General features: G+C 38.6%; 1 protein-coding gene across 2 annotated transcripts; it reads right to left on the bottom strand.

Annotated features, from left to right (window-relative positions):
• Positions 1-1,988: 1,988 nt before the first annotated feature.
• On the bottom strand, positions 1,989-27,395 carry LOC117228616 (uncharacterized). Of its 2 annotated transcripts, XM_033484456.2 has the most exons (6): positions 27,205-27,389; positions 27,021-27,122; positions 3,867-3,939; positions 3,349-3,510; positions 3,068-3,221; positions 1,989-2,246 (listed from the first exon to the last, which is right to left on the bottom strand). In XM_033484456.2, the coding sequence occupies exons 3-6, from the start codon at positions 3,936-3,938 to the stop codon at positions 2,131-2,133; spliced, it is 504 nt and encodes a 167-aa protein (XP_033340347.2). In that variant the 5' UTR covers position 3,939; positions 27,021-27,122; positions 27,205-27,389; the 3' UTR covers positions 1,989-2,130. The 2 variants fall into 2 exon arrangements, with proteins under 2 accessions (XP_033340347.2, XP_033340348.2); XM_033484457.2 differs by lacking the exon at positions 27,021-27,122 and having other exon boundaries at positions 27,205-27,395.
• Between the last annotated feature and the right edge of the window lie 512 nt (positions 27,396-27,907).

Below are 27,907 nucleotides of genomic sequence, written 5' to 3' on the forward strand. Positions count from 1 at the left end.
ACGTTACGAACGTGCGATAATTTATCGGACTCGTTCTAACAACGAATTACAAGCGGCGGTTCGTTCGGCGCGCGTTACACGGCCGCGCGTGTAACATTGCGGGTTGCGGGGTGCGGCGGGAAATGACGGAGCGAAATAAATAAAGTCAGTCGTTAACCTTGCGTAGGAGAGACTGGTTCTCGGCCGGTGAGGCAACGCGTATATTTTTGCATACGCTTTACATTTTCGTTATCCTTGAAAACGGAATCTATTCCCGTCCAGCGGAGCATCGGCGCCGCCATATTGATGCCGCGAGGCCCGAAACGCCGCGAAACGAATGGCGGCGGCGGTGCCGCCATATTGATGCCGCGATGCCCGTAATGCTGCGAAACGAACGGCGGCGGCGGCGGCGGTGCCGCCATATTGATGCCGTGACGCCCGAAACGCCGCGATACGAACGGCGGCGGCGGCGGCGGTGCCGCCATATTGATGCCGCGAGGCCCGAAACGCCGCGATACGAACGGCGGCGGCTGCAGTGGCGGTGCCGCCATATTGATGCCGCGACGCCCGAAACGCCGCGGTACGAACGGCGGCAGCGGTTCGGCGCCGCGGCTCTCGCGTCGTAGAAAAATATACCCCTCCTTTGCGCGACTCGGAAAAATAGTTTTATCGTAGAACGGACCCTCGAACGATCCTCGGTATCTCTTTGAAAGGAATTACGGAACGAAGGCACTGTTTGCGAAGAATAATTGTAGTCGTCGGTAGACCACGGATTTTGATGCGAGATAAAAATTGCCTGCGTTAATAACCCTTTGCGCCCGGATGGCGACTCTAAGGCACTCGTGAAAATTGTTATGTCACGTTTAAACATAATCTTAACGCCATCAGATTTGTTTATATTTAAAGAACAGTGTAACAGTTGCATCAGAGCATAGAACTCAATTTCGTATGTATAAAATGCATTAGGTTGTATAAAATGGAAATGTTTACAGATTCGAGAAACTATTTTGGATTTCGTGTTAAAATGCTAGCTGCGTGGACAGCTTACTTTCGTTCTTGAATTAATAGAATATTAAAAATAATAGAATTTCGTTCTTGAATTAATAGAATATTAGAAATAATAGAATTTCGTTCTTGAATGAATAGAATATTAGAAATAATAGAATTTCGTTCTTGAATTAATAGAATATATTAGAAATAATAGAATTTCGTTCTTGAATGAATAGAATATTAGAAATAATAGAATTTCGTTCTTGAATGAATAGAATATTAGAAATAATAGAATTTCGTTCTTGAATGAATAGAATATTAGAAATAATAGAATTTCGTTCTTGAATTAATAGAATATATTAGAAATAATAGAATTTCGTTCTTGAATTAATAGAATATATTAGAAATAATAGAATTTCGTTCTTGAATTAATAGAATATGAGAAATAATAGAATTAGAATAATAAAATAGAAAATTAGAAATTCTCTGAATTCTAAAAATATACATTTTTTAAATTCTTTAAATGTTTTCACTGTTCGATAAATAATAATAGGAACATTCATCATAAATGCGCGAAATCCGCGGTCTGGTGATCGGTTTAAGCCGCCGAGTTCGTCGACTGAACGAACAGAGAAAAATTCCATCTGTTCGAAGTCTTTCGAAGGAGGACGGTCTATCGTTTTCCGCAGCATTTTCTTGCTCCGTAGTTTTCATCCGAAGTTCGCGCGTCGACCACCGTTCCGGACAGAAGATAGATTGCCGAACGAACTGATAGAAAAATAACAAAACTGCTGAAATATTTGCAATCGCTCGTTTCGAAATTTTTATTCCATTTGTACCGTGTGTCCGAGCGTTCGAGAACGTTGCAAAAGTTCGTAGATCCCGATAATCGTCCGAGAGCGCAATCGCCCGTTGCCATAAATACGTTCTAATCTATCGTTCGCGATTAGCGTTGCGTCACGAGACACGACTCCGCGGTATCCGATGGATCTTCCTGCCGGCGGGAAGCCGCGGTGCCTCGTGCTTTGGTGTGATTGCGCCGATCGAACATCAAGCGACCCCACTGCGAAGCAATTGGACCGTTCTCATCGGTTAATCTTCGGGGGAAATTCGCGCGTTTTAGATCGTTCTTGTCGCGTGACCCTCCTGCCGCGGCCCTTTTCAAGTCCGCCGGTAAGTGTACGGCTTGCCGTAGGGACCGATCCTGCTGTTCAGCTTGTTGTACTTCAGCTGCTGGAAGTAGCTGTAGACCACCAGCCACAGATACGAGAAGGTCGCTGCAAGAAAACAGTGATCGTGTTTATTATTGTTTGTTTGAAAGTGGCGGGTTCCTCAAGTCATTTGAAGCAACTTTTTCCTTTACAAAAATTTTCTCCGAGGCACCGTTAACGAGTTATTAACGAAAAACAGTGACCAATGCGAGGCGAGCTCGGTTGGCGTGAGGCGACGGAGCCAATGAGCGGAACTGGGCTTCGTGCGCTGGTTAGCCGGGCCGCCTTGCGTCAGCCGTACTCGATTCTTATTGGTCACTGTTTTTCGTTAATAACTCATAAACGGTGCCTCGGAGGAAATTTTTGCAAAGGAAGAAGCCATTTCCGGATTGCGAGACATTTTTGGGACATCCTGTATACAAAAATATATGGTACAAATTTTTGGTGTCCCAAATTATGGTACTTCAGGGAAATTACAGATTCCTGAGGTCATTACAAGCAACTTTTTCCTGTACAAAAATTTTCTCCGAAGCTTCGTTCGCGAGTTATTAACGAAAAACAGTGACCAATGCGAGGCGGCCGAGCCAATCAGCGGAACCGGGCTTCGTGCGCTCGTTGGCCGGGCCGTCAAGAGCCAGCCGCCTCGCGCCAGCCGAGCTCGTCTCTCATTGGTCACCGTTTTTCGTTAATAACTCGTAAACGAAGCCTCGTAGAACATTTTCGCTGAGGAAGAAGTTGCTGCAAATGACCTCGGGAACCCATAACTTTGGAACAAGAAGTCGCGCAGTTTCTTTATAAAAAAAAAATACCCAGAAAAGGCAAACAAAAAAATCGCGTTCTAAACTAGAACAGCCTCGTAAGTATAATAGACGGTCGAAGGTACTCACCGGAAGCAGCGCTGCCGATGACAAGCCACAGAATGCCGGTTTCGGTAACATGATTGACGAAGAACATGATCGCGGTGTAGATCACGCTGATTAGAAGCCCGACCGCAAGGATGATACCCAGGGCGACCCACGGCAGCATCATGAACGTATTTTGCTATAAAAACGTATTTTTCCGTGCTCAATGAATATCGGAAAGGGGCGACGCGCTACGATTACGGTCGTTCCGTTTCACCGGCAGCCAAGGATTGCCGTTGCCAAGGAATCGCGGTTTTTCTCCTTACTTTGACTGCGCCGACGATGAGTAACGTCGAGATCAGGATCGTCATGCACAGATTCAACGCGTAGATGATCTTGACGATGCTCTGGTCCAGATTTTCGAACAGTATCGTCTTCCATTCCACGTCCATAGTGAAGATCAAGTACAGCGAGAGGATCGAGCAGGCCTGAACGACGACAAAGAGAAACCGAGTGGTGAGAGCTTCTCGTTAACCGTTTGAGTCCCAGGGGTTATTCGGAAAACACGGCCGAAAAGTGGCGAACAGCGTAATTAGCGTTCGTCTTAATTGATTGCGAAGAGAACCATGCGGCGCGATGGTGCTCGTCAAGATCGACAAACAAAACAAAAGGAAAAAAAAGAGAAAAAAAAGCAGCTACGCGATGCACGCGCGTCACTAAAGTTTGATGCTTGCTTAAGGCTCCTTTGCTGTTTGGGACTCAAACGAGAGTTTGGGTCTCGAATGAGAGTTAAGGAAGCGAACGCCGAATATTGTCGCGTTAAGAAGAATTCGACGACACTCACTATGCTGAGTACTCCGGTGATGATGGTACCAGTTTTTACCGTGTAACAACCGCAGCACGACGTCAACTGCATTCTGCGAACAATTATGAAAAATTTTCATAAATCGCTTTTTTTACTCGACTCGACACTGTTCGCTCGCTCTGTTCCCGGGTTTTGTTTTCACGGATATACGATCGCTGAACGGAGTTCCCGACGAGAACGCGACAGGGAACGAGATGGAATTTGGATCGCGGGCAGATTTAGAAGCGGGAGTATTTTTAAGACCGATCGATCCCGCATTCCCGCTCAAAGATCATTGTCTATTTAGCCACGATCCACATTCTCCCGACGCTAAATCGTCCGAATCGTCGTGGAACCTCTGTTTCAGCGATCTTTTCGATTTCCTATTCAAACAGGATCTGTGACATTAAAGATCTACCGTGCCGGTCGAAATTCACCGGCTTCACTTTTCGTATTTGAAAATTGCTGAAATTGTAAAGTCTCTTCCGTCGGAAACGATTTGAGCCGTTTATTTTGAAAGTGGCATAAGTCACTTTGTTTTTAAGTCGATATATTTAAGGGTTTGCGTTGTTATCTCAGGATACTGATATTTTTCTCAGTATAAATAATTTCGTATAAACATTAAAAAATTACCACTTTTCATTACGGTAAAGTGACTTATGCAACTTTCAAAATAAACGGCTCATTTAATGAATTTCTCAATCGAATGTATTTGTCGTAATCGAAATTGCGGAAAATTCAAATGAATTCAGTGTTATCATTCTTACATCATTCTTATCATTCTTATGTCACTATTATCATTCTTACATCATTCTTATCATTCTTATATCACTATTATCATTCTTACAGTCTTTAAAATAACCTTGACATAACCTTGACATAAACTAAAACCAAAAGAAGACCAAAACCAAAGACAAAAAGAAAACGTAATTATAGCGATCCTGTTTAGCTGCGTTTGATTCCAGAAACTCCGTTAATCGTATTTTTCGGTTCATTAAAGCAGGCAATAATAATTAACAGCGAGGATCGTGCAGATCGTTGATGATTTTTAAAGATAAGCGGAAGATTGATCGAAATCGCTCGTCGTGTTTGAAAATTGCTGAAATTATAAAATCTGTTTCGCAGGAAACGATCGCATAAATTTCTCAGTCCAAGTATTTGTCGTAATAAAAATTGTGGAAAATTTAAATGAATTCAGCCTTGTCGTTCTTACAGAGCAACACGCGCTCGTCGTTTTTAACGCTCGAAGAGGATGAAAATTCTGTGAATATGAGATTAGTTTCGAAGAAGTCGTCGCTCGTCGTCCGCGATATTTTTCAATTTACAGTTTACATTATAGTATATATGAGAATATACACATATATATATATTCTTAATATATATTTAATTTAACTTATTATAATATTTTATTCTTATATCTTTAATTTAACCTCGCGGCACGTTTCTTTAGTCACCGATTGTCAACAACGATAAAAAACGAACCGCAAGACTCGAATAATCGCGTCTCTTCCCAAATCGTCCATTTTGTGTCCAGTGAATTTTTAATAAATTTATCAATCAAGTTGTGGAGGTCAATTAGAGAGAATATACTCGCTCTTCGTTACCCTTTCATCTTGCCGCGTCGCGCGTTTATTTCGCGAACGAGCAGAGACCGTTCGCCCGGCCCAATGGCGTAATCGTCTTATTAGCATGTCGGTGTCGTTACGTCGGCGCTGACGCGGCGTCGTTCACCTTACTCACTTTTATTTCAGACGGTACACGACGCAGAAATCATGAAAAAAATTGCTCGCTATGCAAATGAGGCGCGCGCGCGCTTTTCCGATGCCGCGGCGCGGCGCGGCTCGATTCGATCGCTGGCAATCACGAACGCGTCGATCGCAAGAAATACAAGCTACGCCGAAGTGTTCGCGCGATTAGAATTCGTTCGGCGAAACGAAACGCGATATTATTTCGGGCACGAAATTATTTCTGCGCCCGAGGACGATGTTCGTCGACTGTAATTCTTTTCACCGAATAGGTCACGGTGTCCCAGTTTCCGCGCCTGTCCCAAATTCCGTGCCCCCGGATTAAAAACGCGTTGAAAAATGAGACGTTTCGTATGTAAACCGCTTCCTGGATGGTCACGGAATTAGGGTCTCGGAAATACCTTTTTCTATTTCATTAAAAACATTATTAAATATTAATAGTATTATTAATACTTTAATATTAATAGCATTATTAATATTTTAATATTAATAGTATTATTAATACTTTAATATTAATAGCGTTATTAATATTTTAATATTAATCGTATTATTAATACTTTAATATTAATAGCATTATTAATATTTTAATATTAGTAGTATTATTAATACTTTAATATTAATAGCATTATTAATATTTTAATATTAGTAGTATTATTAATACTTTAATATTAATAGCATTATTAATATTTTAATATTAATAGTATTATTAATATTTATATTTAGTATACTATTATAATAGTATTATTAATATTTATATTTAGCATACTATTATTATAGTATATTAATATTTATTATTGATATTAATAGTATTATTAATATTTAACTATTATTATTATTATTATTATTATTATTCTTACATTATTATTATAAATAATAATAGTATTAATTAAAAACTTAAATAATTATCTATATTAATTACATATTGATTATTAATACTTTTCATGCAGAAAAATATGTTTCGACATGAAAATCTCGGAGAAATTGAAATATATTTTTCGCGCGTTAAACGGAAATTATAGTATTCAATGACGGTTCCGGCGAGAGGCAAAAATTGGCCTGAGGGCACGGAAACTGGGACATCTACCCTAGTTGGCGATACGAAGCGGTTCGTAAGGCCGTGCGAAGTGCGTTCGATGATGTCAGCTGCAATGTCAGCGAAACGTTCGAACGAATTTTTGCGAGCGACAGAGGCGGGAAAGGGAAGCACCGGGGAGCGAGAAACGCGAATTCCACGTTCGCGCGGACCCGCGTGGCATTAAACGGCGCCGTTTGATTCTCGCGTCACGCCGAGAATAGAGGGAATATGGGTCATTGGCATAGGTGGCCCCCCCGGTGTCTATTTTAACTTGTTCAGCGGCTTCTGTCTCCCGTCGCTGACCTTCCCTTCTGCGTTTATTATTCCTTCGGACGGTCGTATCCGGCCGCGCGCCGACGGTGGAAAAACACCCTCGCGGCGCGAACGTTTACCGCGGAACAGAATTTCCAACGAAATAACGTTATCGTATTTCCCCATCGAATCGATTGAATTTTACGAAATCGTCGAATCGCGCCCGGTTTGCTAAACAACACTGTCCGACGAAATCAAACTTTTTTTCTGGGTTCCTATAGCCACTATGAAATTCTTGTAGAGCTTCACTCCCTGAACAAGAATCCGAAAACCGAATTGCTCCATCACCCTCAGTTTTTTAAACAAACGAACTTTTGTAAAAACCCAAAATTTTCGACAAGAATGAGGTATTGCATGAAAAGTAGAAACGTTAGAAAGTTCTAATTGGTGTTAAAAGATAGAGGAGAGTTTCCCGAATATAGTGGCATGTAATTTATTAATCGTTTTTGGTCCTAAATAGCAATGAATTGATGTCAAAGTTTAAAAAAGTGTAGACGTGCGCAGTTTCTCCGCAATATTTTTGTATTTTTACGAAAAGTTCTTTGTTCAGCACGAAAACTCTACCCAGGATCGGATTCTGTAGACATTTCTGAAGATGAAACGGCCCGGTAAAAGTGTCGGAGCGCTATACGTTTCGAGTAGATCGAGAAAATGTTCGACGACAACATGTACACGACGTTTTGCCGGACAGAAAGAAGCGAGCAGCGAAGCACATGGCGGCAAAATATCGTGTACATGTTGCCGACGAACATTTTCTCGACCTACTCAAAATGTACATCGTTTCGACACTTCTATCAGGCCGTTTCTTCTTCAGAAATGTCTACAGAATCCGATCCTGGGTAGAGTTTTCGTGCTGAACTAAGAACTTTTTGTAAAAATACAAAAATATTGCGGAGAAACTGCGCACGTCGACACTTTTTTAAACTTTAACATCAATTCATTGCTATAAAGGACCAAAAACGATTAATAAATTGCATGCCAATATATTCGGGAAACTCTCCTCTATCTTTTAACACCAATTAGAACTTTCTAACGTTTTTACTTTTCATGCAATACCTCATTTTTTCGAAAATTTTGGGTTTTCACAAAAGTTCGTTTATTTAAAAAGCTGAGGGTGATGGAGCAATTCGGTTTCCGGATTCTTGTCCAGGAAGTGAAGCTCTACAAGAATTTCATAGTGGCTACAGGAATCCAAAAATCGTGTCGCTCACTATAACGAGCGAATTTTTCGAACTCTGAAATCAGTCGGAACGGTAAGAATTATTGAAACACGATTTGTTTTATTTTCGTTGCAGGCTCAGATAAAAGGGTTAAAAGAACGTATCATCTTTAGTGTACGAAAGATGTATAAAAGAAATTCTGTACGAACGAACAGTTTCGTTTCGTATGAATTCGACGAAAGAGATAATTTCACAAAAATTCGTTGCGCGATTGTGATTGGTTAAAGAATTGGCGAAAGAAAAGATATTTTCACAGTGTTACGATTGCATTGTGGATTTTTAGGCGAAGCAAAAATCGTTTGCATCGATTGCACGGAGCACGGGTTGAATAATAAAGCTGTACTTCTTCTTTTAATAGTTCTAATAAGTTGAAAATGGCGCGACGAAATTGTTAAATTGTTCTGGTGTCTTCGTTGCTTCGTACTCCATTTGTCCATTTTTATTATAAATACATGAAATCGGTAATCCAGTTATTATTGACGTAATTACCGGTAATCGGCTGTTTATTTTTACATATTTCAATTTCATTGCACATGTAACGCGTGTTGTACAACAAAAATTAGGTTATACAGTCTGTCTCTAAAAATATTGTGAACGCTGCAAAGGGGTGATTTGAAGTAATTTATATACTCGCTAATTTAACGACTCGTTGACAAAAATCTGTTTCATCCGTTTTTATTCATAAACAGATTGCGGATCAAAGTAGACATTTTCGAAGACGATTGTAAGAGACAGGAATAAATAAAAATAAAAATAAAATAAAATAAATAAAAATAAATAAAATAGAATAAATAAAAATAAAAAAAATAAATAAAATAGAATAAATAAAATAAATAAAATAGAATAAATAAAAATAAATAAAATAGAATAAATAAAAATAAATAAAATAAATAAAATAGAATAAATAAAAATAAATAAAATGAATAAAAACAAATAAGAATAAATTGTTTCTTTTAATAATCTCGAAAAATTAAAAATAGCATAATAAAGTCATTAAATTCTTCTGATGTCTTCACAATTATATATTTACTTTTATATTCTTCACAATCTTCTGCTGCAAATGCACAAAATCCGCATTCTATTCATAAAATTGTCATTTTATTTCAAATGACCCCCGCGAATATATATATTATATAATTATTATAATATTATAATATATTATTATAATATATATTATAATATATATTATATAATTTCCATTTAACGCGCAAAAAATATATTTCAATTTCTCAGACATTTTTTTTTCAAGTGAGCTCGCAACATTTTTTAAACACGCTGCGGTGCAGACGACGCCGTGAAAACTGTTGGCGCGTTGTTGGAATTCCTATTGTACCGGACTCCACCGTAGAATGCGATCGAACAGGACGCGACAATCTCTCAGAGTCTCGAACACAGCTTTCGCCGGTGACCAAGTCGCTCAAAAGCCGAGTGTTCTCTCCGTTCGAAACGATCGTGATCGCGATCGTGTCGGTCCGCGTTTCACGGAACAACGAGCTCGTTGATCGCGCCGCGCGCCGGCCGGCCGGCAATTAAACGGCTCTTAATTAATTGAGACGAGAGCCGCGGCGCAAACAGAGATCTGGAGCGAGGCTCGGGCCCGGATCGGAGTCACGGTTAATTCACCTTCCGCGATCGGGTGTTGTGTCACCCGTAGCCCTGAATCCCGGCCCTTACATGGCCCGAGCAGCTGCCTGCGAGGCTTGTCCGCCCTCGGCTAGTAGATACTACTGATCACGGCCAGACGACCACGCGAGCCCGCGCCAGTTCCCCTTGATTTTGAAGAGCATTCGAGAGTGTCTGAACTGAAAACGAACCTCCGAGACACTAGGCGATTTTTCAAATAAGATATTTATTCATGCTGTCTTTGAAAATCTTCGAATCTTCGGATCGATATCGACGAGGGTCGTCGAATCGAAAAAAAAACAGACTGTCGTAAATCTGTTGTATCTTCGAAGGTTATGTTTTAATAAAATATTGTTTCAATCCCAAGTAAATTCAGCGTATAAATGTTAAACTCATCAAATTTCAAGTCGATACGTTCGACTGTTTCTCGTAAACATAGTTTAGCAAATTAATATACTTTAGGTCCAGTCGTAAATAACTTTCGTTTTCTGATCAGACATTTATTTTGTCTTTCTCTTCATTTATTTTTTTGTTTTTTTTCCTTTTATTTTATTTACTTCGAACTCATATCTGTTTAGTGAAAGCAAAAACTCGTTTGAATAATGAATTTTGCCTAATTGCTTCGGAAGTTATTTACGACTCAATCTAATAGTATACAGGGTTATATAATAATAATTATATAATAATAATATCATAATAATTATATAATAATAATAATATTTTATATATATATATATATATATATATATATATATAATCATGTTAATACCCGGAAAGGAGTGATTTCTGAGGTCATTTGAAGTAACTTTTCCCTCGGCGAAAATGTAATCCGTGGCTTTTCGTTTATGAGTTATTAACGAAAAGCAGTGACCAGGTGAACTTGGCTGGTGCGAGGCGGCTAGCGCTTGGCGGCTGGCGCTCGGCGGCCCAGCCAATGAGCGCGCGAAGCCCAGTTCCGCTGATTGGCTCGGCCGTCTAGCGCTAGACGAGCTCGCTGGCGCTCGGCGGCAGCGCTTGGCGGTTGGCGCTTGGCGGCTGGCGCTCGGCGGCGCAGCCCAGTTTCGCTGATTGGCTCGGCCGCCTCGCGCCAACCGAGCTCGCCCTCCCATTGGTCACTGTTTTTCCTCGATAACTCGTGAACGAAGCCACGGATTGCATTTTCGCTAAGGAAAAAGTTACTTCAAATCACCTCAGGAATCATCCTATTCTGAGCGATTATAATTTCAAAGATCACTTAAGCCTGGAGTTCTTAGTCTTCGCAGCCTTTTCCAGCGAATTCCATACGATGAATAAAAGATATCTAGTGGCCATATATTTGCTACTGTTTCGTTTATTTATCGACGTCGCGAAACTTTGGAAGATGCGCCAATATTTTCGGACCAACCCACTGGAAATAGCACGCGGAGATGAATGGAGGCTGGGAAAAAGCGGATCGCCGTGAGATCGGCGGACACGCGCGACCGTGACGGTCACGGCGAGCACGGAGCTGTGCCGAGGCCTGACGGGCCCCATAAGGAAACGCATCTCGATCTACCGATTTCTCTCGTTCACCTCGTGCAAAAAGGAAACGCGTCACCGTCCGCCGGGAACAACCAGTCGGTTGACATTGCCACCGGCTGTCCCGCCGATTTCTGCCTCGCGATAGAACGCCACGGATCCGTGATTTATCCCGTTGTCCCCGCGACAACAGCCTGTAACGTCCGCAATAAATAGACTGTCCGATGTGTTTACAGTCGAATAAATCTTCGTTGGTCAACCCACGAAAATTAGAATGGATGCACGCTGAAAAATTCTCCACCGGATTTCTGAAAGGCTTTAATATTAACATTTATTAATATGCTACGCGCGGGAGGGGTGTTAATAGCTTTCTAAAAATTTAATTTTTGTTTTCAATTTTGTTATATATGTTATCAGAATCTTATTGAATTAAATGTCTTTTTAATTAAAAAAAAAATTCCTAGATTTTTCCAAAATGTATTCGGAAAAACAATTTTTGGTGTGATCCGAGCATTTGTAGAAAAATATTTATATATTGTTGTTAATGTTAATGTTAGACTTCTTAGACTGTACGTAGATTAGCGAGACAAATAATTAAGACAAATATATATAAGAAAAATATTGGAAATAGATGATTATTTTACTGTTGTTCTAATTTTAGTATTTAACCAGAATTATTGCTTGTTTAAATCAATATTTCTATGAAATATTGGAATGTAAGAGACAGGAATTAAATAAAGATAAATTGTTCCTTTTTATAATTTCGAGAAATTATTTAAAAAAATATAGCATAATAAAATCATTAATAAAATCCGCAGTCTATTCTTAAAATTATTATTATTATAAGACCGCGGATTTTATGTACTTATAATAAAATTTACTAGAAAAATAGCAAAGTGTAAACACATTAAAAAAATTTAATAATATTGCTATTTTCTCTTCAATTTATTCAAACTCTGAAAAGAAAAGAAATAAAGTTTTGTTTCACTTCCGTTTCCGGCGAACTGCAGGTTTCGAATTTCTGGGCATTGCTGTCGAAACGGCACTATCACCATTTAGGGCAATCGAGTTAAAAGGTGTAGCGATATTCATCGTTGCTGGTCATAAAGTTGCTGACCGGCTTAAAACGCGTTATCGAGCAACATTAGCACGTAACTAACCGTGCCCGCCTATAAGCGACGATGATACATCGAATTAGGTCAGCTTAGGTGAACCGTCTGCCCGTGTCAAAGGTGAGACCGTGAAAAAAATCGCGACGATTCCGATATCTAAGCGACGTCGCGTACAATAATCGCGTATGTTCGGCTTCGTATCGGTTTTGCGAATCGCCGATCGCGAAATTCTACTCATTAACCTCTTGACATACCATTTTTTCGCGTGTACTGCGATTAAAAATTTTTCGATCGCAATAATTTCTTAGAAGAGGAAAAGAATCGATGCTTATCGTGTGCGTAAGTTTACTCGAATGCTAAATTGTTTTTTATTTAATTTATTTAATGTGGCTAATAGCAATTAGCGACCACTTGTGCAATAATATTTGTAGTGTAATATATACAATATATATAATAATATATAATAATATAATATAATAATTATTAATATTATTATATTAATATTATAATTGAATATATATTATTATAATATATTATTATATTATATATATATATATATATATATATATAATAATATATTATAATAATATATATACAATTTTGCATCACATTTTTACATTATTTTCTTGGCTTCTTAAGTAATCATATAATTTCGCTAAACAATTTGGTTTCTTCTAAGTATGACATAACTTTTGCTGTTTGTTTCTGGTTGTCCAAACATTCTTTGATGATATTGGGCATTTTTACTTTTTTTTTCTGATACTTGAATGCTTGAATGTTGATAACAACAAGTGATTCTGAGAATTTTGTTCCAATTTCAAAGGACAGAATAACATTTATACTCGATAAGTTATTTTCGCAGAAATTTTCACGAAGTACTCGTACGGCAAAGGGTTAAGCAAACGAGATGGAAACGCGAGGAACGACGAATGCAACCGGAAGTTGTTCGAGCTGAATGCACTTTGACCGCGGTGTCGCTCACGGTGTCGCAAAAAGCTTGTTGCGTAATAAGACGATGGAGATCGAAGTCGACGTCTTGTTCCCCGTCGGGCAACGTGACAACATTCTTTGCTTTCTATCCTTGTGTTGGCGAGGCGTGGTCTCGCATGATGCATTTATCTCGTTCGGGAGAGCCGCTATTTCATTTTCTGCGACGCGACGGTGCCTGACGGTGATCGCTAGGCGACGCGACGCGGCGGTTCTTTATGCGAAATAAAAATTCTCTGCCTCGACTGCGACGAACAGCAGTTGAAAAAGAATCTATTTCCATTCTCAACGTTTGTAATCAGTTGAGAATAATGGAACAGCATTGTTAGACTCTCGACTTGCGTTTAATGTCTTCCATTCGACCTACTCGTTTCTGTCGTAAGCGCATAAAATTCGCAGTCATTTGACCGCGATTAAAGAATACTGCGACAAAAATGAATTGGGAGTTGAAAAAGAATCTATTTCCATTCTCAACGTTTGTAATCAGTTGAGAATAATGGAACAGCATTGTTAGACTCTCGACTTGGGTTTAATGTCTTCCATTCGACCTACTCGTTTCTGTCGTAAGCGCATAAAATTCGCAGTCATTTGACCGCGAATAAAGAATACTGCGACAAAAATAAATTGGGAGTTGAAAAAGAATCTATTTCCATTCTCAACGTTTGTAATTAGTTGAGAATAATGGAACAGCATTGTTAGACTCTCGACTTGCGTTTAATGTCTTGTATTCAACCTACTCGTTTCTGTCGTAAATGCAACAAATTCGCAGTCATTTGACCGCGATTAAAGAATACTGCGACAAAAATGAATTGGGAGTTGAAAAAGAATCTATTTCCATTCTCAATGTTTGTAATTAGTTGAGAATAATGGAATAGCATTGTTAGACTCTCGACTTGCGTTTAATGTCTTGCATTCGACCTACTCGTTTCTGTCGTAAATGCAACAAATTCGCAGTCATTTGACCGCGATTAAAGGATACTGCGACAAAAATAAATTGGGAGTTGAAAAATATTCTATTTCCATTCTCAACGTTTGTAATCAGTTGAGAATAATGGAACAGCATTGTTAGACTCTCGACTTGCGTTTAATGTCTTGCATTCGACCTACTCGTTTCTGTCGTAAATGCAACAAATTCGCAGTCATTTGACCGCGATTAAAGGATACTGCGACAAAAATAAATTGGGAGTTGAAAAAGAATCTATTTCCATTCTCAACGTTTGCAATCAGTTGAGAATAATGGAACAGCAGTGTTAGACTCTCGACTTGCGTTTAATGTCTTGTATTCAACCTACTTGTTTCTGTCGTAAATGCAACAAATTCGCAGTCATTTGACCGCGAATAAAGAATACTGCGACAAAAATAAATTATGAAATTGAACGTTCAAAAAATAGATTGGGTTTTCGAATTAGTTTTGCGTATTCTAGGTTGTTAGAATTTTAGAATTTTTATTAAGAATAAATCGGTGGTAATAATACATATTTCATGAGTAATTAATTATTATAAGTTACTATGATCATTAGTAACTTATTCTATGACTATTATTCTATATTCTATGTATATCTACTTTTAATATCTTATTTATTTTAAGATATTGTTACTAAGATCTCTCGATGCACGATCGACGGGTCCATTCTGACCCGGCGCTTCGAAGTCTAGCTATTGAGCTCGCGGCGATTAGTTTCAATCGAATCTTGTCCAATTAAGTGCAAATAGTAGGTCTGGGCGGAGTACAGTAAATTCCCCTAATTGATGCTCAGCTCGGAAAAATTCTGCCTAATTGACGCCCAGCTTGGAAAAATTCTCCCTAATTAACGCCAAGCTTGAAAAGATTCTCCCTAATTGACGCCCAACTTGGAAAAATTCTCCCTAATTAACGCTCTGCGTCGAAAATTCTTCCTAATTGACGCTAAGCTTAAAAAAATTTCTCTAATTGATGCTCAACTCGGAAAAATTCTGCCTAATTGACGCTCAGTTTGGAAAATTCTCCCTAATTAACGCCAAGCTTGAAAAGATTCTACCTAATTGACGCCCAACTTGGAAAAATTCTCCCTAATTGACGCTCTGCGTCGAAAATTCTCCCTAATTGACGCTAAGCTTGAAAAAATTTCTCTAATTGATGCTCAGTTCGGAAAAATTCTGCCTAATTGACGCTCAGTTTGGAAAATTCTCCCTAATTAACGCCAAGCTTGAAAAGATTCTCCCTAATTGACGCCCAACTTGGAAAAATTCTCCCTAATTGACGACAAGCTTGAAAAAATTCTCCCTAATTATTAGAGAAAATTAGAGAAAATTTATTGTACCTCGTACTGTTCAAAAAGAGTTGAACAACGTGGGAATCGCGTTAAATGGCGAGAAGGTTGTCTTCGGACCGCGAAGTACCAAAAAATGGCAACAACTGATTCTCTCAACTTCGAGAGAGAAATCGAACGGGGAAAAAAGGGAGAACGTGAGTTAATCCAGCGGAAAGAACGCGAGTCGAATTGCGGAGGAAACCGATCAGTGGCCACGTTAATTTTAGTCGAGCCACGTGCGCTAAACATTGACCGGGGGGGGGGGGGAGATAGAAAAACCACTCGACACGCATGTTTACGGCGCCCGTTCAATTATTCTTGACCCAGATGCGGCCGTTTAATCGGAACCGTGGAAAAGGGCGGATCGGCCACTTGAGACTCGGGCTTCGTTTCCTTCGATCGCGGGGCGCCGTCCTTTCGTCGAACAGATACCGGATGATCGATACGCCATGCGAGCCTTTTATTTAGAATTCCTTCGGTCCTTGATTCCTAATGGAACGGCGCGTATCCGGTTGCCATACGGATTTATGGCTCGCGATAACGGAAGCTCTAAACTACGACTAAAACTATGAGTGTAGTCGGAGATTGAACCCGATTGGTCCCTCAAACTTATCTATCACTTATATTCGAACAGGTTCGAACTTTCGGATGCAATTTTTAACGCTAGATTTACGGAGCACAAAAAACTGCTGTTTTATATTAGTTTATAAAAGTAACAATCAGACATGTATTCTGATTTTGAACAAGTGCTGTTGTAACATTTGCCGTAAGTAACGTGTAAATTAAATAAATAACTAGATTTACGGAGTACAAAAAACCGCTGTTTTATATTAGTTTATAAAAGTAACAATAAGAGATTTATTCTGATTTTTAACAAATGCTGTTGTAACATTTGCGTAAGTAACGTATCAATTAAATAAATAATTAGATTTACGGAACACAAAAAACCGCTGTTTTATATTAGTTTATAAAAGTAACACTAAGACATTTATTCTGATTTCGAACAAGTGTTATTGTAACATTTACCGTAAGTAACGTATAAATTAAATGAATAACTAGATTTACGGAACACAAAAAACCGCTGTTTTATATTAGTTTATAAAAGTAACAATAAGACATTTATTCTGATTTTGAACAAGTGTTATTGTAACATTTGCCGTAAGTAACGTATAAATTAAATAATTAACTAGATTTACGGAGCACAAAAAACCGCTGTTTTATATTAGTTTATAAAAGTAACAATAAGACATTTATTCTGATTTCGAACAAGTGTTATTGTAACATTTACCGTAAGTAACGTATAAATTAAATGAATAACTAGATTTACGGAACACAAAAAACCGCTGTTTTATATTAGTTTATAAAAGTAACAATAAGACATTTATTCTGATTTTGAACAAGTGTTATTGTAACATTTGCCGTAAGTAACGTATAAATTAAATAATTAACTAGATTTACGGAGCACAAAAAACCGCTGTTTTATATTAGTTTATAAAAGTAACAATAAGACATATATGCTGATTTTGAACAAGTGTTATTGTAACATTTACCGTAAGTAACGTATAAATTAAATAATTAACTAGATTTACGGAGCACAAAAAACTGCTGTTTTATATTAGTTTATAAAAGTAACACTAAGACATTTATTCTGATTTCGAACAAGTGTTATTGTAACATTTACCGTAAGTGACGTATAAATTAAATGAATAACTAGATTTACGGAACACAAAAAACCGCTGTTTTATATTAGTTTATAAAAGTAACAATAAGACATTTATGCTGATTTTGAACAAGTGTTATTGTAACATTTACCGTAAGTGACGTATAAATTAAATGAATAACTAGATTTACGGAACACAAAAAACCGCTGTTTTATATTAGTTTATAAAAGTAACAATAAGACATTTATGCTGATTTTGAACAAGTGTTATTGTAACATTTACCGTAAGTAACGTATAAATTAAATAATTAACTAGATTTACGGAGCACAAAAAACCGCTGTTTTATATTAGTTTATAAAAGTAGCAATAAGACATTTATTCTGATTTTGAACAAGTGTTATTGTAACATTTGCCGTCAGTAACGTATAAATTAAATGAATAACTAGATTTACGGAGCACAAAAAACCGCTGTTTTATATTAGTTTATAAAAGTAACAATCAGACATTTATTCTGATTTTGAACAAGTGCTGTTGTAACATCTGCCGTAAGTAACGTATAAATTAAGTAAATAATTCACAAATGTATCCTTACGATACGAATAATCGTAAATTAAAAAAATTAGTGAGCCGCCATTTTGACGGGTTCCGTAAATCTAGTGTTAAACAGGTCGAATTTTGCTTAGCACTTCGCCGCGCGAATTTAGATTTGCGATTTCCCGATTTTAGATTCGCTCGTGATAAGAATATTGAGGAAGCGATTGATGTGCAAGTTTATGCAAGTTTATTCCACAATTTTAATCGGATTAAATTAAACGCATTTTATGCAATTTTTCAGATTATTGGCGCGGCTTTAAAAAACATCCCCATAACGCATGATTTATTCGCTAGTAGTCGATTAAACATGTGGCTCGATTATTTACTATGATCTTTTTTTAGCAATTATTCATTTTGGATAGGAAATGTCAACCAGTCAAAATGACTGGTTTCTGATCTTTTCTTTCACAATTGTTGAAATTGCTAAATTAATTCTGCGAGAAATTTCTGGATAAACTTCTTTGATCGAGCATATATTATAGTGAGAAACGTACGAAGTTTAAATAAAAATTCGATCATGTTACTATAAAACAATATGCATTAGTGGCGATTAGTTCTTGGCAGTTCTAGTGTGAAATCGTCGAATCTGCGTAAAAGTTGTGCATTCATTGCACGAAGAAATAGAATCACGGCGTAGATTCGTCTAGAGCAGGGGTGTCAAGCTCAAAAGCTAACTTGGGCCAAATAAACAATGCTTAACTTTAGGTGGGCCGCAAAAAAAAATCAATGTTCATAGAAACAAATATTTTTATTTTGACTAGTACATTGTAATAAACACATATATAAAGTTAAATTATTGTTTACGTCCTGATACTTGACATCAAAAATGTTCATCTCGGGCCGCGAGTTTGACACCCCTGGTCTAGAGACATGTTAACGTGTTTCCATGTTGTATAGTAAGTGTCTATTATGCGAGAGAGACTGATTGAATTCGCAAAAGGACTATGCTGGAGTAAGGTCGCGCGACACCTACGTGTCGAGACGCCGATGGATCATGGCAATTCTCGTTCGTGAGTCGCCATCGGAATTTCCGATTCCGATCTTTATCGAGGATCTTTATATGTGCAGCATCCGTCACGGCCGCCGCGTCAGGTGTAACGTCGATTGCGGAATATCGATTCTCGATCGCGAGTCACTGCTTTCGTAATTGGTTTCCGCGTACGCGGAGAAATGGCAGATGCTTGACCAAGAAGGTGACGTCTTCTATTCATCGATTAACTATTTTTCCATGATAGAGAACAACGCATTCGTAATTCTTATTTTTTTAAAATAGCAAAACAATTGTGGATGCAACAATAAGAAACTGAAGGTGCCCTTAAAAATTTCCTACAAAAAAAACGATTCGATAGAAAAATAATTTAAATATAATTTAAATATAATTTACTATAATTTACTATAATTTATTACAATATATTATAATTTACTATGATTTACTGCTCCCTCCGTATCAAAATGATTGTCCCGTTTGCATAAGTTATCGAAATGATTGTCCCATTTTAAAAAATAATATTTTACATCCGCTCTATCATTAATTACAAGGTGTAAGCATAATTCATTAAGCATGCTACAGCTATGCGAGTATAAGTATTTATTTAATTTGTATTTAACATATCAATTTTTATATAATAAAAATAAAAGCTTCTATTTCCTTGATTCGATGCAAATTTAACAAAATTTATTAAAAATGTACTGTAACTTACTATAATCTACAGTTATTTACTAAAATTAACTGTAATTATTTTGAAGCTTCTAAAGATTTTGTTAAACTTCCCCAACTATGGTCTGCGAACAGAATGATCCAATATCCGAGGATAAAAAACGATGGATTCGGATAAAAATTTGGAGTTTAGTAATCGGACGAAACGTTGCAAAACTCTGGCGCAGCCGCAGGTTCGCGATGGCTCGAGATCCGCGTGATCCACGTGATCCACGCTCGAGACGCTCGTCTCTACCAGCAAGCGAGTACCACGTGCGCATGTATTGTATGTACGTGTTCAGTCGCGATCGCGAGGCTGGCCTCCTTTTACATTTCGCGGTGCCCGTAGCGGCGTGCCATCTTCTTGCACACACCGGCTGCGCACGATTTTTGTGGGCCGCTCGTAAAACACCCACGATCAGGCCATTGTTGACCTTGCGCATTCGTCTTTCTCTCTCTTCCTCTGCAGGTCTCTCTCTCTCTCCCTCTTTCTCTCTCTATCTCGCGCTGTCTCCCTCGCGCTTTTCTCTCTCTCTCTCTCGCTCTCTCTTCCTCGCGCTTTCTTTCTCTTGCACTTTCTTTCACTCTCTCTCTCTCTCTCTATCTCGCGCTCTCTCTCTCTCGCTCTCTCTCTTGCACTTTCTTTCACTCTCTCTCTCTCTCTCTCTCGCGCTCTCTTTCTCTCGCGCTTTATTTCTCTCGCTCTCTCTCGCGCTCTCTCTCTCTCGCTCTCTCTCTTGCACTTTCTTTCACTCTCTCTCTCTCTCTCTCTCTCTCTCTATCTCGCGCTCTCTCTCTCGCTCTCTCTCTCGCACTCTCTATCTCGCGCTCTCTCTCTCGCTCTCTCTCTCGCGCTCTCTTTCTCTCGCGCTTTATTTCTCTCGCTCTCTCTCTCGCACTCTCTCTTTCGCGCCCTCTCTCGCGCTCACTCCCTCTTCATGTTTCTCTCTCTCTCGCTCTCTCTCTCCCATTGCATGTCTCTCTCTCTCTCTCTCTCTCTCTCTCTCTCTCTCTCTCTCCCTGCACGTCTCTCAGCTTTACAAGTCTCTTCGGTGTCAAAATGACGCATGTCTGACTTGCGTCTAGTGTTCTTAAATAGCATGAAAATTGAAACAATCAGAATTCAGAGAGCTAAACTTGAGAAAATAAACTTGAATTCTCAGCGACCTTCCCCTTTGAATAAGCTGTTGCAAACGTTTAAGCTGACCCGCGGTGCTTTGAACGATACCGACCGAAAGGTCTCGATTTCAGTTATTTGAGAAACGCAGCTGTTTTTCGCTGTACGCTCCTCTCCCGTTCCCTGTGTTCTCTCTAGTGTACACGTGTATTCGTATTCCAGCGTCGTCATCCGTTTATCGAAAGCGAGATCGCTCGACGGTACAAACAGAGTTTCGCGAAATCAAATATCCTTCTCCAGCAAGTTTCTGCAACATTTCGTGACATTCTTCCGAGCCGATCCAAAGAGTACAGCAATTTTTCCCTAATTCGCGCTCAGATTGCGCATGAAAAGGGACAATTTGGGAGGAGGAGATACGATTATTCGAGATTATATATCATTATATCATAATATAATAATCTCAAAATCTCATAAATAATAATATCATAATGATAATATATCATTGGAGCCTTGCGGCTCGTTTTTATAGTCATCGATCGTCAACAACTATAAAAACGAGACGCGAGGCTCGAATAATCGCATCTCCTCTTCCTAAATTGTCCATTTTTATGCGCAATTTGTGCGTCAATTAGGGAGAATTTACTGTACTTGGAATTAACAAAAAGGGAAAGATAAAAAATACTCGTCTTTTAACTTTGTTATCTATTTTAACCTTTTCATAAATCTATGAAGACAAGTATGCGACCCGAAAGTTGGTACAGTAAAACATTTGACCTTCGTTGAATTTTAAACTATGGTGTTTTTTCTTATGACGAACAATCGGGTTTATTTTATTAAGAATATTGCATTTCTTTATTCATAATCAATTATTATTTACTTCCCTTCTTTCAATTTCCTTCAGCTTCGAATTAGTATCGCTTTTTGAGCCGACGCTATCTTACCGAAAAATCTGAAAAGTTGCAACAACTTATCTTTGTACTGTAAAAATATAAATATTTCTTTTACATTGTAGTATCGTATCATTTTTCGAAATGTATGCCGTTTTACAGATTTCATGAATCAGGTTTTTCATCTTAGAAACAAAGAAATACAGTAAATTCTCCCTAATCGACGCTCAGCTTGTACACAAAAATGGACAATTTGGGAAGAGGAGACACGATTATTCGAGCCTTGCCTATATTTTTATAAACACCGATTGTCGACAACTATAAAAACTGGCCGTAAGTTTCGAATAATCGTGCCTCCTCTTCCCAAATAGTCCATTTTTGTGCGCGATCCGAGCTCGAATTAAGCAGAAATTACTGTTTTCGCCAAACAGAGGCGACGCTGAATTCGAAGAACGTTACTTCATGCGTTCTCTTCGCGATCGACGTCCGTCTCCCTCCATTCTCTATTGTAATAATGGCATCGCGCGTAGGCTCGCCGTTATCTTGACGCGTTCCCAGTACCGGCGACGGAATTTTACAAATTATTTGCATGACAAACACACGCGGCAATATTTATCGCTCGCACGCCCGCCGCGCGGGTTGCACTCTTTTTACATTGCAACGTTAACGCGGCCACAGCGAACAAGTTTATCTCGCCCATAATTACACTGACAATAAACTTTTGAAGAAAAAAAAGAAAACTGTCCCCGGGAAGATTTCGTGACCGGCTTCGTTCGTAAGTTTCTTAGACCTTGTATGTTGCAAATGTTTTTATTTACGAAAGTCTTGCGTTCGCCTCGGCTGGGAATAAAACGAACGACGCTCGTCGCATCAACGCGAAGTTTAATGCGCCTCGAAATTAAGAGAAATATGAGAAAAAGCCAGTGCGTCTGGCCTTTCTGGCACAGTCGAAGGAACCGACTGTGCCATACGCCGTAGTCGATTATACAATTCCCGACGGTCACCGTCAATTACTGTAATAACGGACAGTTTTCCTGTCGCGTACCGAAGGTTCATCGTAACACACACGTTTTTAAACAGGCTCGACCGGAGAATTTCATTTGGAATCCTTCGAAGATTACGCGGATCGATTTCCTTTAATTTATGCACTTCGGTAATATTATCGATGCGATGTAACGACTCCGCGTAATATTTTTCTGTTCTAGCAAAAAGAGGTCTTGGTATTTGCAATAGCGAAATCCGGGGAAATTATAACCTTTGACTTAAACAGAATTTATTTATTATATATTTATTATTAGACATATATATTATATATATTATTTAGTATATATATTTTTTATTATTATATATTATTTAGTATATATATTTTTTATTATTATATATTATTTATTTATTATTTATTTATTATTATATATTTATTATTTTCGATTTAGACAGAATCACTTCTGGCAGAGGGAACATAAACGTTAAATGAAGAACCAAGGAAAATTGAAATCAATATTAAATATTAAATTAATATATATTATTAATATTATGTATTAATATTAATATGAAATATTAAATAACAATAGGTTAAGTTAAGTGTAAGTTGGACGGTTGTAACAAAAAATCATCCGAAATCGAAAAGCAAGAATAACGATGAAAAGAGAAATAAACAAATAAATAGAAAGAATCACACAATTTCCAAGAACGTATAATTATTGTAATTGTTATAATTATTATAATTCTCTTTTTCTTTTTAGAAGTAAACTTTCCGACAAAGATGCCTGATTTTTATAAGAAGAATCGGTGTCGAGAAGAGCAAGATTAACGATAAAAAGAGAAATAAACAAATAAATAGAAAGAATCACAATTTCCAAGAACGTATAATTATTGTAATAATAATAATAAAAAATAATATATTAATTAATAATAATAGAATAATAATATATTATTAATATTATGTATTAATATTAATATTAATATGAAATATTGAATAACAATAGGTTAAGTTAAGTGTAAGTTAGACGGTTGTAACAGAAAGTCATCCGAAATCGAAAAGCAAGAATAACGATGAAAAGAGAAATAAACAAATAAAAAGAAAGAATCACACAATTTCCAAGAACGTATAATTATTGTAATTGTTATAATTATTATAATTATTGTAATTCTCTTTTTCTTTTTAGAAGTAAGCTTTCCGACAAAGACGCCTGATTTTTATAAGAAGAATCGCCGTCGAAATTGTATTTCTTTTATTTTTATATGTGTCGGTAGAACGAAACAGGATTTCGAAAATTTTTCAATTCAACGCGGCACTCCGCCGGAACGGGACAGAAAAGCGTGGTGTTCGGTTTCACAATACCGATCGGCGGATCGTAAATATTTACGAGCAGGCTGGCAACCGACGCGCGACGGCGGAAACATGTTTGCTTTTGCAGCAATTGCAAGGGGGAACAATTATCGCCTGTCGATGGCCCGTCACCGCGCCAACATCTCCTCGGTTGCTTTTAATTTCCGCGTGCAACGATTCCTGTCACACCGTTTCCAAGGTCCGCGATCGGCTACGCTCGTTAACCCCTCGGAGTATAACAACGTGTCGGGCTCGTTGACGAAGATTTCGCACGTAATCCACTAAATATAGACGTTAGGCGCTTCCATTAAAACGAAATTAAACTCTGCTCTCCTGTTGTCAATATTTGAGCTGTTTATTTTGAAAGTGGCATAAGTCACTTTACCGTAATGAAAAGTGGTGATCTTTTAATGTTTATACGAAATTATTTATACTGAGAAAAAACGCAAACCCTTGAATATATCGACTTAAAAACAAAGTGACTTATGCCACTTTCAAAATAAACGGCTTATTTAATTTATTAATTTTTTACTATTAATTAATTATTAAACGGCTTATTTAATTAATTATTTTATTGCTGATTATATTTGGAGACAGTTAATTTTCTTAGTGCGCTTGAGAACAGTTCGTTTTCTTGATACATTTGGGGACGGTTAATTTTCTTGATACATTTGAGGACAGTTAATTTCTTTAATGCATTTGAGGACAGCTAATTTTCTTGATACATTTGGGGACAGTTCATTTTCTTGATATATTTGAGGACAGCTAATTTCTTTAATGCATTTGAGGACACACAGCTAGTTTTCTTGATATATTTGAGGATAGCTAATTTTCTTGATACATTTGAGGACAGTTAATTTTCTTGCCACATTTGAGGACAGTTAATTTCCTTTATGCATTTGAGGACAGCTAATTTTCTTGATACATTTGAGGACAGTTAATTTTCTTGCCACATTTGAGGACAGTTAAGTTTTTAATGTATTTGAAGAAAGTTGCTTCTCTTAATACATTTAAGGACAGTTCATTTTCTTGATACATTTGAGGACAGCTAATTTCTTTAATGCATTTGAGGACACAGCTAGTTTTCTTGATATATTTGAAGACAGTTCATTTTCTTGATACATTTGAGGACAGTTAATTTTCTTGATACATTTGAGGACAGTTAATTTCCTTAATGCATTTGAGGACAGCTAATTTTCTTGACACATTTGAGGACAGTTCATTTTCTTGATACATTTGAGGACAGTTAATTTTCTTGACACATTTGAGGACAGTTAATTTTTTTAATGTATTTGAAGAAAGTTGCTTCTCTTAATACATTTGAGGACAGCTAATTTTCTTGATACATTCGAGGACAGCTAATTTCCTTAATACATTTGAGGACAGCTAATTTTCTTGATACATTTAAAGAAGGTCAATTTTCTTAATGCATTTGAAGAAAGCTAATTTTCTTAACGTATTCAATAACTAAAACTTTCATTTCTTAATGTGCTCCTTTATGAACTTTGTAATTACCACTATTCACAAAATTTTCACATCTTTCACCACAAACCTTACCAAATTACATTAACTTGCATGCAATAAATATACATTTTTCTTTCTCGTCTATGAACTCATTAGTGGCAAAGACTTGCTACGTCAACGTAGCTGTGAAAGAAATCGCGCTGCAAAGGGTTAAAAAAAGTCCGCGATGTCGTCCGGGAACGAGCGTATTCGCTTAACAGATGGTTCCTAAATGTTCCCACTCGAGACAATGTAAGCAAAAACGTGACTGTTTTTCCGATAAAATTGTCTTTCGCGCGAATCCCATCCAAAAATGATTTCATAGCCGCGTCTCTGTGAACCAACCACTCCGGACAAACTGACCGGTTCTACATTGTTTATTTCAAAACTGTTTGACATTATAAATAGCCTTTCTCAGAAAATGATTCAATAAATGACATCACTTAAGCGCAGATTACAACGAAGATAGCTAGACGTCTAAATAATTTCAGTATTGCAGTTCTTAAATAGCAACGCGAGTCAGGCATCTTTAGAACTCAATAGGTTTAGTGTAAACGTATTCGAAACACATCTTTGACCAAATCCTTGTCCTTGTGCATCGAAGCGCCACCATCAAATAAAATTACTGTCGTTGTTGCCAACATCATTTTCTCCATTCTCGAGCACTGTGTGAACGCACAATTCTCTAAGCGGAACCTCGCCAATACAATAGTGTTCTCAATGTCTCCGTAATTCGCGCTTAGATCGCGCACGAAAACGGACAATTTGGGAAGAGGAGATACGATCATTCGGGCCTTGCGGCCAGTTTTTATAGTTGTCGACAACCGGTGACTATAAAAATATAGACAAGGCCCGAATAATCGTGTCTCCTCTTCCCAAATTGTCCATTTTTCTCTCTAATTCGCAATCCGAGCGCGAATTAGAGAGAAAAATGGACAATTTGGGAAGAGGAGATACGATCATTCGAGCCTTGCGGACAGTTTTTATAGTTGACGACAACTGGTGACTATAAAAATATAGACAAGACCCGAACAATCGTGTCTCCTCTTCCCAAATTGTCCATTTTTCTTCCTAATTCGCAATCCGAGCGCGAATTCGGGAGAAATTACTGCACGCCCGGCACTCGTTTAATAAAATTCGTGCGCAAAGTTGGTGCCACTTGCCAAATGCGATTGCCAAGTCGCGAAAGTCGCGGTCCATTATTCCACGCACGAAATTACTTTTCATTTTTGAACGTCCCGGTTCCCGAAACTCTCCGCGGATGGTCCGCGAATTACTTCACAGCACAATTTCCTCCGGCACAGGACACGAGGCGCCTCGGCGAAGCGTCAGAATCCGCGCACTACGTTCGGTAGACATTTCGGTAGTAATTAAATAACATTTCCTAGCGAAAAGGCGCAGCGGGAAGTGGCACGAACTTCCGGCCCCGGAAACGTCCAGCACGGTTCAGCGTCGGCCAACGGTCGTTTCGAGACGAAATAAAGCAACTGGATCGGTCTACTCACTTTTCGATGGCACCGGACCGGAAACGGATTAGTCCCGAGTGGCGGAAGGGAAGGGTGGCTCGCGACGACGGCGACGGCGGCGGCGGGGTTGGTCGACGAAAACTGTAACGCGGGCGAAGGTGTCAGAAGGCGAGAGAGCGAAGCGAGGATGGAGGAGAGAAGAGAAATAGAAGCGTCTGTGTACCTTGAGGCGCGACGAAATCACGCTTAGGTCCAGCGCGCGCGGTCCGCTCGCAATAGGAGATGGTCAGAAACTGTGCCAAGAACAGTATACGCCGCCGCGGCAAACCGCGACGCGGTACACCTACGAGGCGGCGCGCGTGCACCTACACCGCCAGTGGCTAACCAACACAGCACCGCAACGCCGAATCGATATCGTTTTCCGCAACACTGTTTTCTTGTCTCCGCCGTGGCTGAGGCCGTCGCAGATCCTTGGTGAAAACGATGCCGGCGGTCACCGGTGACCGGCCGACGGAAACCCTTCGCTCTCCGAGCTCCTTGGTCGTCCTATTCCTGATAGAAGGCACGAGACTACAGGGTGTCCCATTATTATGTTAATAGTCGGAAACGGGTGATTCCTGAGGTGATTTGAAGTAACTTTTTCCTTGGCGAAAATGCGATTCGAGGTTTCGTTTGCGAGTTATCAACGAAAAACGGGGACCAATGAGAGGCGAGCTTGGCTGGCGGGAGGCGGTCGAGCCAATCAACGGTCGAAGCCTAGTTCCACTGACTGACTCGGCCGCCTGTCGCGCCAGCTGAGCTCGCCCCTCTCATTGATCTCTGTTTTTCGTTGGTAACTTGTAAACAAAGCCGCGGATTGCATTTTCGCCGAGGAAAAAAAGTTACTTGAAATTATCTCATCCCTTTCCGGGTGTTAACGTAATTAT

The sequence above is a fragment of the Megalopta genalis genome, chromosome 1 (assembly GCF_051020955.1).
Source record: "Megalopta genalis isolate 19385.01 chromosome 1, iyMegGena1_principal, whole genome shotgun sequence".
NCBI classification, from domain to species: Eukaryota; Metazoa; Arthropoda; class Insecta; order Hymenoptera; family Halictidae; genus Megalopta; species Megalopta genalis.